The sequence below is a fragment of the Arvicola amphibius genome, chromosome 15 (assembly GCF_903992535.2).
Source record: "Arvicola amphibius chromosome 15, mArvAmp1.2, whole genome shotgun sequence".
Taxonomy (NCBI): Eukaryota; Metazoa; Chordata; class Mammalia; order Rodentia; family Cricetidae; genus Arvicola; species Arvicola amphibius.
The window spans coordinates 5044499-5055135 of record NC_052061.1 but is presented as its reverse complement, the minus strand read 5'-3'; the positions used below and the strand labels follow the sequence as shown (position 1 = coordinate 5055135).

The window sequence follows — 10637 nt, the reverse complement described above, 5'->3', positions numbered from 1 at the left end:
CCAGAACCTGGCTTTGCTCCTGTCTCTTTGCAAAGTGTGCCTTCCTTCCCCACTCTTGAATCAAACTGGGAAGCGCATCTCCTCCCAGACAAGGAGAGGCACATGCTGGGGAGGGAGGTTCAGGACAGAGCTCCCTCACAGTCCCCTGCATGCATGGGGACCCTCACCGGGGGCACACTCCCCCCCCCCCCCCCCCCGGCTCAACTGAAATGAGGAAGTTCCTGCGGCTGCCCAGGTCAGAGAGTTTCTTTCTGAGTTGCAATCAAAGCAAAAGCCCAGACACCCTACTTCTAGGAATTATCTCCCCCGCATCTTCCCCCTGGAAATTCGCTCAAGAAACATTGGACATTTTTATGTAAAGGCACAAGATTAGAAAACCCCCAATTTGTCTACCAGTGGGACAATGACCACGGGCCTGTGTACACAGCAGAGAACCATGGGACTATGAGAGACAATGGGGCACAGGGGACTGCAGGCAAGGTGTATTTTAGGTGACAAAAAGCAAGGTGCATGTTGAGTGACTCTTCCTCCTTTCATCTCTCCCCTCCTTCCTCTCTACTCCCTTCCTCTTTCCTTTCCTTCCTTCCCTCCTTCCTTGTTCCCTCTCTCCTTCCCTCCTCTCTTCCCTCTTATTCCCCCTTCCTTCTTCTTTTGGTGGGTGTATGTATGTGTGCGTGGGCATACATGTGTGTACATGTGCATGTAGAGTCTGAAAGTCATCTCAGGTGACTTCCGTTAATCATTATCCATCTTATTTTTTTAAAATGTAACTGGTTTTGGTTTTTAAGACAGGGTTTTCTGTGTAACAACCCTGACTGTTTTGGAACTCACTTTATAGTAAGGTTGGCCTCAAAGTCACAGAGATCCTCCTGCCTCTGCCTCCTGAGTATTAATCCTGGGATTAAAGGTGTGTGCCACCATGCCCAGCCTTAGATATAATTTTTAGTTTTTAGATAATGTGCGTGTTTATGTGTGGGTATATGCATGTGAGTGCAGTGCCCCAAAAGGCCAGAAGAGGGCATCTGATCTCCTGGACCTGGAGTTACAGGTGGTTATGAAGTGACCTGGTGAGAATGCTGGGAGCTGAACTCAGGTCTCCTGCATCAGAGCTGAGCCATCGTCTTTCTAGCCCTCTCCTTATTTTTGGAGTTATGGTCTATCACTGAACCTGGAGTTTATGGATTTCCCTAGATTGTACCAGCTGGCCAGCAAGCTCCAAGGAGCCTCCCATCTCTATGTCCCTAGCCACTGTAGTTAGTTGGTTTTTTACTTGGGTGTTGGGGATTTGAACTTAGGTCCTCATGTTTGTGCATAAGTATTTTACTAAGTTATCTCCCCAAACCCCCTCCCCCACTCTGGAGTCTTGCTAAAATTCCCAGGTAGATCCTTAACCCCTAGGGTTCAAGCAATCCTCTTGCCTCAGGCTCCTAAGAACCTGGGGTAACAGGTATGTGCCATCAGGTTCTGCTTTACCATTTTGATGTTGTTATTGTTTGTTTTTAAGATAGGATAGCCTTTGCTGCCCTGGGAATCAATACGTAGACCAGACTGACCGCAAAGTCACAGAGATCCACCTGTCACTGTCTCTCCTGTGCTGGGATTAAAGACGTGTGCCACCACAACCCACTCCTGCTTTAAGTTTTTAATAAATAAAAATTAATTCAGGGGGCCAAAGAGATGACTCAGTAGTTAAGAGCACCAAGTGCTCTTTCAGAGTTGGGTTCAAGTCCTAGCAAACACATGGCAGTTCACAACTGTCTGTAACTCCAAGGTCTGACACCCTAATACACACACACACACACACACACACACACACACACACGCACGCAGCAAAACATCAATGCAAATAAAATAAAAATAAGCCAAGCTCTGGTGGCACATGCCTTTAATCCCAGTAATCAGGAGGCAGAGGCAGGTGGATCTCTGTGAGTTTGAATCCAGCCTGGTCTAACAGGGTGAGTTCCAGGACAGGCTCCAAAGTAAAAGAGAAACTCTGTCTTGAAAAAGAAACAACAACAACAACAACAAAAATAATAAAAGAAAATAAATAAAAGTAGTTCAGATCTTGAAATGGTGGCACATGACTATAATCCCAATACTCTGGAGGCAGAGAAAGGAGGATCAATGCATGTTTGAGGTCAATCTGATCTACATAGTGTCTAGTCTGCCTAGGCCAGCTCAGGCTACATAGTGGAGACACTTTCTTCAAAACAAACAAATATTAATTTAAACAAAGAAAGGGAGGTTGGAACAAGAGGATTGTCTAGGAGATTCTATACCTTTCAAGGTACAAGGTGAGACAGAGTGACAACCAGGGAGAGGAAAGATCGGCCCCTTCATCATTAGCACACCATCCCTATCCCTACTGCCACTCTAGGTCCTGGGGCTTCACCATCTGCAGTCCCAAGAATTCCCCCCGAGTCCCTTGAAAGCTCATCACCATGCCCGGTGCTCTGACTGGGCATCAGGGCTCCTTTAACTTCATATCTGCCCCTCCTCCAATGAGGGAGGCCAAGAGCCCTGGTAGTGCAGAAGTCATCAGGTTGCAGGTGTGCCCAGGGCAGGGGGAAGGGACACTAAGCTCAAAGGCTGGGCCAGGATGAGATCCCTGGGGCCTGCCAAGTCTCTGGGGACCCAGGTGTTCTCCAGGGGAAGACCCCCAGGCCCACCATGGAGGCCCTGGGCCCTAAGAGGCCCTTAAGAAAGCCCCAAGGCTTACTTGCTTATGGCGCTCTCGTGGTAGCCGTTGGCTCACAGAGGAGTTTCACATGCAAAAATAATTCTTGGGCCGGTGATATGGCTCAGAGGGCAGAGGTGCTTGCTGCTGAACTTGATGACTAGAGATTAATTCCCAGAAACTACATGATGGAAGCCTGGCTCCTGCTCCCATATCGCCCGAAAAGTAAATAAATAAATAGATGCAAAAGTCTTTTAAATAAATATTGCTTGGTTGAGGCAGGAGGATCACTTGAGTTCAGAAGTTTGAGATCAGTTTGGACAACATAATGAGATTCTTACACACACACACACACACACACACACACACACACACACACACCTACCTTTCTTTTTGGTGTGAACCGTGGTGAAACACACCTTTAATCCCAGCACTCAGGAGGCAGAGGCAGGAGAATGGCTGCAAGGGAGAGGCCAGCCTGGCTTCACAGTAAGCCCCTGCCTCAAAACAAGACATAAACAAGTTCTTTGTTTTTTTCACTTGTTTTTGACACAGGTCTTATCATGTAGCCCTGGCTATCTTCAAACTCTTGATCCTTCTGCCTCAGCCTCCCAAGTGCTGGGGTTATAGGAGTGTACCACCAAGCTTAATTAGATACACGTTCAATGGTCAAGTGTGCTGTTTGTTAGATCAGTTCATCACGTGACCAAGTCCCACCACTGTTAGCAACTTTGTCTTGCACTTTTGGCTTTGCTTCCCCTTCTAGACACATTTAAATATACATCGCACACACATACATATCTTGCACATGCATCTATGTCTATAAATACACATACACAATTCTCTATATATATCAATAGATGTACACACATCTAATAGATGCATTTGATACCACAGCTAAAGGTGTCATATACACCTATTACATTTGCCCCAACTCTGAAATCATGATTCTCCCTCCTAAATACCTCAGTGTGCCTCCTTTGGGAGCAAGACCATCTCTTACACACACTGAAGTCTTCAATGCATAAAGCAAATCTACTCTAAGACACAATAGCATCTAATACCAGGCTGTATTCACACTTACCCATTTATTTATGGAAAGTCTTTAGCTTTATTTTTTTTTTTTTTTGAGGCAGGGTCTAAATCTAACCCATGCTTCTCTCAAACTCGCTGCATAACCCAGCCTGGCTTCAGACTCCTGGTGATCTTTTTGTCTCACACCCAGGTGTTGAGATTGTGAGTTACCATGCCAGGCTTCAGGAGGTCTTTGTTAGAAGTCAGTGTCAGGTGTGGCCTTCTACCTTGTTTGAGACAGGGTTTCTTGCTCATCACTTCGTGAGTCTGTGTAGCTTTCAGGGATCCTCTTGGCTCCACTTCCCATCTCATCATGGAGCCCTGGGATTACAGCCATGTGTCTGCCCTTTGTGGGCCCAGGGAGTCAAAACTCAAGTCTTCATACACGCAAAACAGGAGCCTTGTCTACTGAACCGTCTCTGCAACCCCGGCTTTGCATTATAGGGTCATTGACTGGTCTCAAACTCACAGGGATCCTCCTGTCTCAGCCTCCTGAGTGCTAGAATTATAGGTATATGCCATCATGATCAGCCCTAATTTTTGAAGCACATGTGTGTGTGTGTGTATGTGTTGTGTGTGTGTGTGTGTGTGCGTGTATGTGTGTAAAATCTGGAACAGATTTGAAAGTCTGAAGGTCCTTTGGGGTTTGGCAAATTGCTTTTGTGGGGTAACCTATTTTCTTCCAGCTTTTATTGTTATTTTGCTAAAGACTGGAACTCACTATACAGCCCGGATTGTTTTGAACTCATGGGCCTAAGCAACCCTTTTCTCTACCCTCCTCAGCAGCTGAGAATACACGTGTGAGAATACAACCACATCCAATGCCTGTGTTTTCTCTAACTAGAAATTAGTAATGGAAGCTTGGTTTACCTTGGGGAGGGCCACATTTCTGGCATACATTTACACAACACGTACTTAGTACTTCAAACCATGTGGCGTACGCTCAGCAGCATTAAGGCGTGTTCAGATGTTTGCGACTCTGACTGCCATCTGTTTTGCTGAATGTTATGTGACTAGTCTCACAGGGAGATGTAACATTCACAGCTACTCACACTCCTGGTAGGGAGCCCAAACACAGGCCAAAGTATGGATACCGCTAAGGTCCAACTTGGTGAACAATGAGTTTTTTGGGAGGTTGCTTATAGGAATACGGGTGAGGGGTTACTTACAGGAGTAAAAATGATTAAAAGACAACCTGCACCACCAAAGCCCACCCCAGCACAGGTGACAGCTCACGGAGCTGGGAACCTGGAGCCTGGAGCTCAGCAGGTTGAAGACTGGGAATGGTAAGAGATCAGCCCTCCAGTGCTTGTATGAGTCTCGCTCTGGCTTCTCTTGGGCCACATTCCAGGACACTTGGAGAGTGTGACGTTCTGAGTAGGTGGGCTGACCAAAAAAGTGACATTTCAGACAGCTCTTGACGTCTGAGTAGGTGTTCCTTCAGCAGAGAAGTAGAGAGTGTGAACAGAGTCAGGGTCAGGCCACAGACCTCTTTGAGGAACTGTTAGTGACGTGTGATCTCTCGGACTGTGTGTGGAGAGTGGTTTTGAAAAGGTAGTCCTGAATGTCGTAGCCCGGAGTCTGGGTTCAGCCCTCAGGTGACTGGGGGACCCCCAGTAGGATTTTAACAACGTCAGAAAGGGCCGCACTCCCGCAAGCCGCGGCATGGGGAGGGGAATCTGCTGGTGTCCACGCAGACGGTGCGGTTGGACAGGACTGGGGATGAGGGACTGTGTCTAAAGCAAGTAGAATCAGTGGGATGGGGCAAGAGGGGGAGATGAAGCGGGCGAGAAAAGCCCAAGAAGATGCCGGTTCTGTGCAAGTTGAGGAGCAGCCCTCTCTGAACCGGGGGAGGCTGAGGCGTCTGAGAAGGCCTAGAAAAGTCAGGTTATGGGGCCAAAAGCCTGACCCAAAGGGCTCGTGGGCCTCCACCCTTGCAGAGAGACTCTGATGCCCGGCCTTGAGGCATGAAGAAGGCTGCAACATTCCATCTTTGTCTAAGAGGCCCCAATAGTCTGTCCTTGTCTGCTGTCCGTGTGCCAACAGCCACTGAGGTGGGCAGCGGGGTTTTGGTCTGGCTCCCAGTCTCTGCCAGGAGAAGTTTCTCCCCAAGACCCCTACTGGCATGACTGAGGTCATAGGGCAAACAGCCCCTGGAGATCACCACTGAGGGGACTTTACAGGTCTCTGGGGACCCGTAATTTCAGTCCCCTCTGAGTACTTCCCCACCTTTGGATCCTCCCGTCTGGGGAAGTAGGACTTCTTCTTTTAGGGCATGAATATTAGGCTCGGTGGTGACTAAGAGATGTTTGAACCAGTGGGTGGTGAGAGTGTTTAAATATCAGGCCTCCTTGTCCTCTGGTCATTAGACACCTGGCAAGGACAGATTCAGCATGGCCAGCCTGCGGACTGTGCTCCTCGTAGCTCTCGTTCTTCTCGCTGTGGTCGTTCAGACGCCTGATGCAGGTGAGACTGGGGAGCAGAAGAGCGGACCCTAGAGTGTCGGGAAACAGTCTCAGAGTGGTTCTGCCATGGAGTCTTGTAATTTTGGGCTAGCTCTGGCACTCTCCTGGGCTAGCGCTATTACTTCTAAATGGGTAATACCGTGTAAAAACTGGTATTACCCATTTATAAACTGGATGGTCAGGAAGGATTGTATTAGGACCTGCCTCAGTTGGTTTGGTGGTTGTAGTATGCAAGGCCTAGGGACCCTGTTGCCTAGACAGCTCAAGTGTAGGGTGATTTTGAAGCGGATACAGGGCCTACAAGGTATCAGGTTTGAGTTGGGGAAGGCAGAGACTCACTCCGAAAGCTGTCCCTGCCCTCACAACACCCAAGGTTTGCTCTGGAGCCTGTGGTCGACACAGGGTCGTGATCCCTCTTTCCCCTCGCACTATCATCACCCCTGCTTTGGGCAGGGCAGGAGAAGAGTCTCTGTGGTCGGAATGAGGCAACTACAACCAACCAATTGTTGTTCACGGAGCCTCCACGACACAAAGTCCTATGAGATTGGTATTCTTCCACGGGCCTCGGAGATGACAAATGATTAGGGCCATTCAGGGGCAGAGTGGGACTTGACCCAGGTCTGCCCTGTGACTGTCATCTCTCTGAGCCTTGATTCCGATACCGCTACAGTCTCACTGTGATCTTCCATGCTTGCCTCTGCTCTGCGCCTCACCAGGGCACAGAGACAAGGAAGATGTTTCTAATTCTGCACTGCACACATGAGGGTTGGTGGGTCAGGAGTAGGGCTGGGCATCCATCCGCCAAGCTCCTGGGAAGCTGGTACTGGTGTCCACACACTAAGCCAAGATGAGCACCGGGGCTCCCTCTGGGTCAGAGGTGCAGGACCCCATTTAGAAGCCGGGTGGTGCTCAGCTGTTCTGAATCCATTTCCTGGAGCTGGCTGTCCCAGAGTGTAGACACTGGGCCCTGAGTGACAGCTCTGGATGAGGCCTAGAAAAGATCTTTATCTGGGTAGGATAGAACCTATAGGTCAGTCCGCAATCAGGGCTGGGGCTGGCCTCTTTGCACTCCAGCTAACGAGCCCTGGGTACCCTTCCACCAGCTCCCTACGGTACCAACGTGGAAGACAGCATCTGCTGCCAGGACTACATGCGTCACCCCCTGCCAACACGTGTAGTGAAGGAGTACTTCTGGACCTCCAAGTCATGCCGCAAGCCTGGCGTTGTGTGAGTAGAGAGCTGGGCCGCAGGGCTCGGGAGGAGGGGCCTGACAGATGTGGTCCAAGGGTGGGCAGGATGTAGCAAGTTCCAATGCAAAGAGGCTTGGCTGGATGGGATGGTTCCGCCAGGCGTGGGTGTTCTGAATTCCAAAATGATGGTACCATTCAACAGATATTGTTGGACGTCTGTAACGTGACAGAGCTGAGAATGGCTGCTGAATCAACGGGTACCACCCCAGCGTGGTACGCACATGTGGGCAGTAGTAGTCACAGGCTATTGGTGATGGGGAAGCAGCGTGGGTGCAGGGTACAAGCAGCATGTCTAGAGTTGCTCCCTGCTGAGACAGTCTGTGCCCTCCTAGCCCCCTAGAATTCTTCCAGGTAACCATTTTGGCCAGAGACATACTATGAAGTGCAGACACCTAGAGATGGCTGCCCATGTGCCCGGGCTATTCTGAGCACTGCGTGTGTGACTCACTCAGTCTTGGAAGCGATCCTACAAGGAGGTTAGCCTATTTCATAGGTGAGACCCAGGCTCAGCAAAGGGAAGGGATCCAGGCTCAGCAAAGAGAAAAGGACCCAGGTTCAGGAGAGGGAAGAGGACTTAGGCTTAGCAGAAGGAATGGAAAGCAGGCTCAGTAAAGAAGAGCAGGGGTCGAGGTTTCCTAGGCTGTAGCAGGAGCTCCCGTATTCCTGGGAGAAGTTTCCTCTTGTGATTCTCCCCTCGACACCCCAGTTTTCTCTACATGGCAGGAAGTCTGCCCTTTTTTTTCTGGTAGTCCCCTGAATGCTTCTAATCCCTTAGAGCCAGTTTCCAGCCACGTCACCATTTGGACAGTTCTTGGATTTGGGGTCACAACCCCACCCCTTGGGCTCTATATCTTCTCTCCCTCCTCCCACAGCCAACTCCATCTCTTAGAGATGTCTGCTGGAGAAGGACAAAGAAGGGTGGAGCAGGAGCCCTCCCAAGGTTCTGGCTCCTTCAGCCCTGAGTCTGTTTCCCATCACTCCAGCAGAACCATAGCCCCATCTCCTGAATGCAGAACAATTCTGTGCTAAGCCTAAGGCACATAACCCTTAGCTAGAAGCAACCCTGTGCAGCAATCCCAGTCCGTCTGGTTCCCTTGCACACTGAGGAGGTAATGCCAGCTTAAGGGTCTCTTTAGCATCACAGGGCAGCAAATGGAAGTCACAGAGCTCTGGCCTGTAATACAAGAGATGCTCAGTGAAGGACAAACACTACTGATCCTTGGTCTATGAGCCCAAAGGGAGACTAGAAAGAAAACGGCTTGACAGGTGGGGAGATGGGCTCACAGAGAGGGACCAGCCTCACATAAGATGCCTAAGAAGCCACACTCAGGCTGGCCGTGGTGGCCCACAGCTTTAATCCCAGCACTCAGGAGATAGAGGCAGGTGGACCTCTGTGAATTCAGGACCAACCTGAATTCTAGTGAGTTCTAAGACAGCCAGGGCTACACAGAGGAAACCCTGTCTAAAAAAAGAAAGCAAGAAAGGAAAAGAAAAAGAAAAGATCCAAGCTTGGGGTTGCTATTGTCCTCAGACGCTGTTTATTAGTGGTCTATGATGCAAAAATCAGGGATGTGGGGAGTCAGCAGCTCTCAGCTGTATGGCAGGACTATTGGGATGCAGCTATGGAACCAGAGCAGTGGCCCCAGCATCGGCCAGCCTGTACCCACCTTGCCCAACACAGCTTCAGTGCCCAGGCCTGGCCTGGTACTTGCTGCAGCTATGCAGGGCAGAAGCCTTGGGCCACACTTGTTGGAAAGGGGGGAAAGGGTGGGTTTTAGCCCACAGTTCAAGGTGCAGGCCTTTGGGCAGGGCAATCGAGGCAGCAGGAGCTGGAAGCAGCTGGTCACATCTTGTCCACAGTCAGGAAGGAAACAGATGAATGCAAATGCGTAGCGTGTGTCACCACAGCTACTGCCCTGAACCAGCCTCACCCACAATTCAGAGGGGTTTTCTCACAGTACTTAAAATAAGATATCCCGTAGGCGTGCCCAGAGGTCTCCGAGGCATTCCTAGATGAGTCAAATGACAGTAACTTTTCCATCACCGCAGGGCAAACCTATTTCTCCCCGAAATGCTCTAGGACTCTCAAAGAGGCCCGGAGGGGATTTCTTCAAAGTCACAGACCTGCCCCCACCCCAGACATATTTTACTCCTTATATTTGGTCAAATTTCTTTATAACGTGGAGTTATTGCAAGAATCAAGGAAGCCATTATAAAAGAGGTTGAGGAAATTGCTCAGTCACTAAAGTGCTTGCTGAGCAAGCATGAGGACCCAAGTTCGGATCCTTAGCACTCATGCAAAAGAGCCAAACAAGGCAGCCTGTGCCTGTAATCCAGTGCCGGGGAGGCAAAGATAGGACTAACCTAGGCTTTGTGGGCCAGCCTGTCTATTTGAACTGGAACCTCAAGTTCAGTAAACTGCATTTAAAAATAAGATAGAGAGCAAGTGAGGGAGACACTATGTTAACCTCTGGTCTCTACACATCTGTGTGCATGCATACACGTGTGTGTGTGTGTGTGTGTGTGTGTGTACACGCGCACGCACGCACGCGCACACGTACACACACACACACAAAAGAAAACCAATGTAATGTAAAGCGTTGGGGCCATCTTCTGACACAATGACAAAGCACCTACTATGTACTTCGACAGCTTCATTGAAATCTCATGTAGCTGGGCAGGACTGTCACCCCATCTTACAGATGTGGAAACCTGGTCCCAGAGAAGTTACCTGACTTGTGAACAAGGAGCTAAACTAGAATCCAATCCAGATAGGCCACTCCCAAGTCCACACTTCCGTCCAGTAGCCCATTACTGCTATAACTCACTCCCTGGTATCTCTTCCAGTTTGATAACCATCAAGAACCGGGACATCTGTGCCGACCCCAGGATGCCCTGGGTGAAGAGACTTCTCCATAAGCTGGCCTAGTGAGGAGGGCCTGATGACCATGGGCGTGGCCACTCCCGCTGCCATTTCTGCAAGAAAGCTGCTAACAACGCTGCCCTCACTCACCTCTGTGTCCTGGACTGTCACCCTGTCAGGCCTCTGGTCCCCTCCACCTCCCCTGTAGCCCCTCTAACCCATCCTCTTCACATGGCAGCTGAGGGAGCACGTTCAGGCCAGCCCTTTCCCAGCATCCCCTCCCCATTGCTTTAGATGAGACCACACCC

The 10637-nt window shown here is 49.8% G+C and overlaps 1 protein-coding gene across 1 annotated transcript; it reads left to right on the top strand.

Annotated features, from left to right (window-relative positions):
• The first annotated feature begins 6136 nt into the window (after positions 1-6136).
• On the top strand, positions 6137-10395 carry Ccl22 (C-C motif chemokine ligand 22). Its single transcript, XM_038313342.1, has 3 exons — positions 6137-6217; positions 7320-7443; positions 10314-10395. Exons 1-3 carry the CDS (start codon positions 6145-6147, stop codon positions 10393-10395), a joined length of 279 nt encoding a protein of 92 aa, XP_038169270.1. The 5' UTR covers positions 6137-6144.
• Positions 10396-10637: the final 242 nt, after the last annotated feature.